This window comes from Rhagoletis pomonella, unplaced genomic scaffold (assembly GCF_013731165.1).
Source record: "Rhagoletis pomonella isolate Grant_MI unplaced genomic scaffold, Rhpom_1.0 Rhpom_scaffold_00003, whole genome shotgun sequence".
In the NCBI taxonomy this organism is placed as follows: domain Eukaryota; kingdom Metazoa; phylum Arthropoda; class Insecta; order Diptera; family Tephritidae; genus Rhagoletis; species Rhagoletis pomonella.
Window position 1 is genome coordinate 38,291,677 of NW_023458557.1, and position 2,557 is coordinate 38,294,233.

Consider the following 2,557-nt stretch of genomic DNA (forward strand, 5'->3'; position numbering starts at 1 on the left):
TCAAACCGTTTTGGAATTGCTTAATTCGTTCTTGAGATATATATGATAAAGTGGACCCAATTTTTTTTTTTTTGCAAAAACGGTAAATTGCAAATATCTCAAAAACGGTACCATAGAATTAAAAATAACCTTGATTTTCGGAATCAGGGGATGATTTTACATAAGAATTTCATAACGGCGTTTCTGGCAAAGAGAAAAAGTTGAAATTTGTGGTCCAGTGTAATTGGTCCCTGCAAAAGCTCTCAACATTTGTACTACAACAGAAAAGGTTTCTTTAGCGTAAATGCAATGATTGTAAATACTTGAATGAATGTAATTTATGGAAGTGATAACTAACTATTTATTCTTTTTTGTATTAGATCTGTGATCATAAAATGCGTATAAGATACGTAGACATCCAGGCTCTGGACACGATTCCTTAATTTGGAATACCAGCCGAGTAAGAAGGTTTTTACAGGAAAAATATGAAGCTGGTGAACGTAATTCGTGGATTCTTGGTATGAAATTACAATTAATATTGAAATGAGTTTTACATACAAGTTTTTAGGCGATGCGGGTTACCCATTAGAACCATTTCTAATGACACCTTATAGATCAGCGACTGAACACAGTGCGGAAAGCCGCTACAATTCCGTTCATTCCAAAGCCAGAAATATTGTTGAGTGAGTGATTGGAGTACTCAAATCGCGATTTCGCTGCCTCCTTGGAGCGCGTGAGTTACACTATGATCCCCAAAAAATTACTAAAATCGTAAACGCTTGTGCTGCTCTCCACAATATTTGTCTTCACTACAATACTTACTTTCCTGAAGATGATCTACAAACGCCTTTCGAAGAAGCAGAAAATTCTGCCATTATTAATGAAAATGAGGCAGGCAGTAGCTCAGAGGCTTCCAGAATAAGAGATGTGATTAAAAGCAATTTGTCTTTATAAGTTATATTTTTTAATTCATACTATATACATACATACTTAAAGTAAAAAAAGAAAAAAACACTTCATACAAAATAAATAAAAATTCAAATGAAATAAATTAGATATTGGAACTTAATTGTTTCTCCAATAACTCCAACATCTTTCTTTTTATTGCAGCATCCAGCTCCAAAAGCTCTTCCTCTTTACGCACTTTCCTTTTGTAAATTTTTAGGCGTTCTTCTTCTATCTCATACCTTTTTCTTTGGTATCTGGAAACATCTTTCATGTATCCCTTAATGGACTGTAAATGGTCGCACTGCACTTCCTGTATTTCGGTCTGCTTACTCAACAGCTCAATTCTTTCTTTTTCTGCAGGTTTTGTGCTTCTTGAGGACCGCACTCTTGTTGAAACTGTGGGTATTTCATCTTCCACATATTCTTCGATGACGTATTCTTCGGCGTTTTCTGCATTTGCCTGTACTTGAGAACTCGCAGTCGTTTCATCAAGGTTAAGCAACTCATCAATTTCGGTTTCTTCAACCAAACCCAACTCACTCCCTTTGGGGTTTATTTGCTGCTCAAACTGCAACAAATTTGCCACCGCTTCTTCCAGTAGAGACAGTTGCATTTGTCTATTGGCTCCTGTTGCTCTCGCTTCGGTTTTGTTGTTGACCAGTTTTTTCTTTACCTTGAATTTCAAGTCCTTCCATACCTTTAGTAGAATTGTAGAATCGTTAGTTTTAAGTAATATTTACTGTTAACATAATTTTACTTACTTTATGCCAACCTTCTCCATCACGAACTGGAGGTCCAAAAGGATTTACTTTTTCCGCAACCACGTTCCAAAAACTGTTGAAGTTAAGAGGTTTTATGCCCTTCCTAAAACCTTTGGCGTACGCGGGATTCTTTTCCATTTCGGAAACTAAAACATCAAATTGCTGCACGGTAGTAATTTTCATTTTAACTTTATTAAAATCGCAATCCTTTCGCTTTCGTTCTAAAAAATGCGGACGACAGTAGACGAATGTTTCTATGGCGTTCCTATCTTCGTTTCAAAATGGAGAATACCGATATATTTCCGATAAACTTCGATAACGCCAACGGTGATGCCAACTTGTCGTTCTTATTTCGTTTTAAAACGACAACGCCAACGGGAATAGGGCCGATCATTTAGAAAGTGCAAGTTCATATCTTTAATTTGATATACATATTTTATTATGATCTACTTTTGAGGTTTAACAATTCAATGATAAAATAAAATTAAAAGCATTTACAAGCAAGTGACAAGTGTGGGTGATATCATACGTTTCTTTCGCCCAGCACTTCTTACTGCGTAGGCGGCCTTGGGCCGCGCTTAGGGATCATAACCCTTACAAAGTAGAATTCTCCTTTCTGTATTGCCGAAGAAGCGGAGCTGAACACCTTTTGCAGAGAACACCTTTCTGTGTAGGCGGCCTTTGGCCGCACTTAGGGGTTATAACCCTTACCAAATAGAATTCTCCTTTTGGTGTGCACCAACTGGGGTTACCATCGCAGTGATGTAGCCTTGGGAAAGGAGGAGGTAACTAGAATTCCCTTTCTGTGTGGTAAACCTGGGACTGACGCCCCAGTGATGTCTATTATGGTTACTGGGTGTTTTATAAAA

General features: G+C 37.3%; 1 protein-coding gene across 1 annotated transcript; it reads right to left on the bottom strand.

The window, feature by feature from the left end:
• Positions 1-152: 152 nt before the first annotated feature.
• LOC118736569 lies at positions 153-2,300 on the bottom strand. Its single transcript, XM_036466627.1, has 2 exons — positions 1,689-2,300; positions 153-1,624 (listed from the first exon to the last, which is right to left on the bottom strand). Exons 1-2 carry the CDS (start codon positions 1,869-1,871, stop codon positions 1,031-1,033), a joined length of 777 nt encoding a protein of 258 aa, XP_036322520.1. The 5' UTR covers positions 1,872-2,300; the 3' UTR covers positions 153-1,030.
• Between the last annotated feature and the right edge of the window lie 257 nt (positions 2,301-2,557).

Coding starts and splice junctions, on each gene's coding strand:
- LOC118736569 (XM_036466627.1), bottom strand. CDS start 1,871: ATGAAAATTACTACCGTGCAGCAATTTGATGTTTTAGTTTCCGAAATG. Junction 1,625..1,688: donor ATGGAGAAGGTTGGCATAAA/GTAAGTAAAATT, acceptor ATTCTACTAAAG/GTATGGAAGGACTTGAAATT.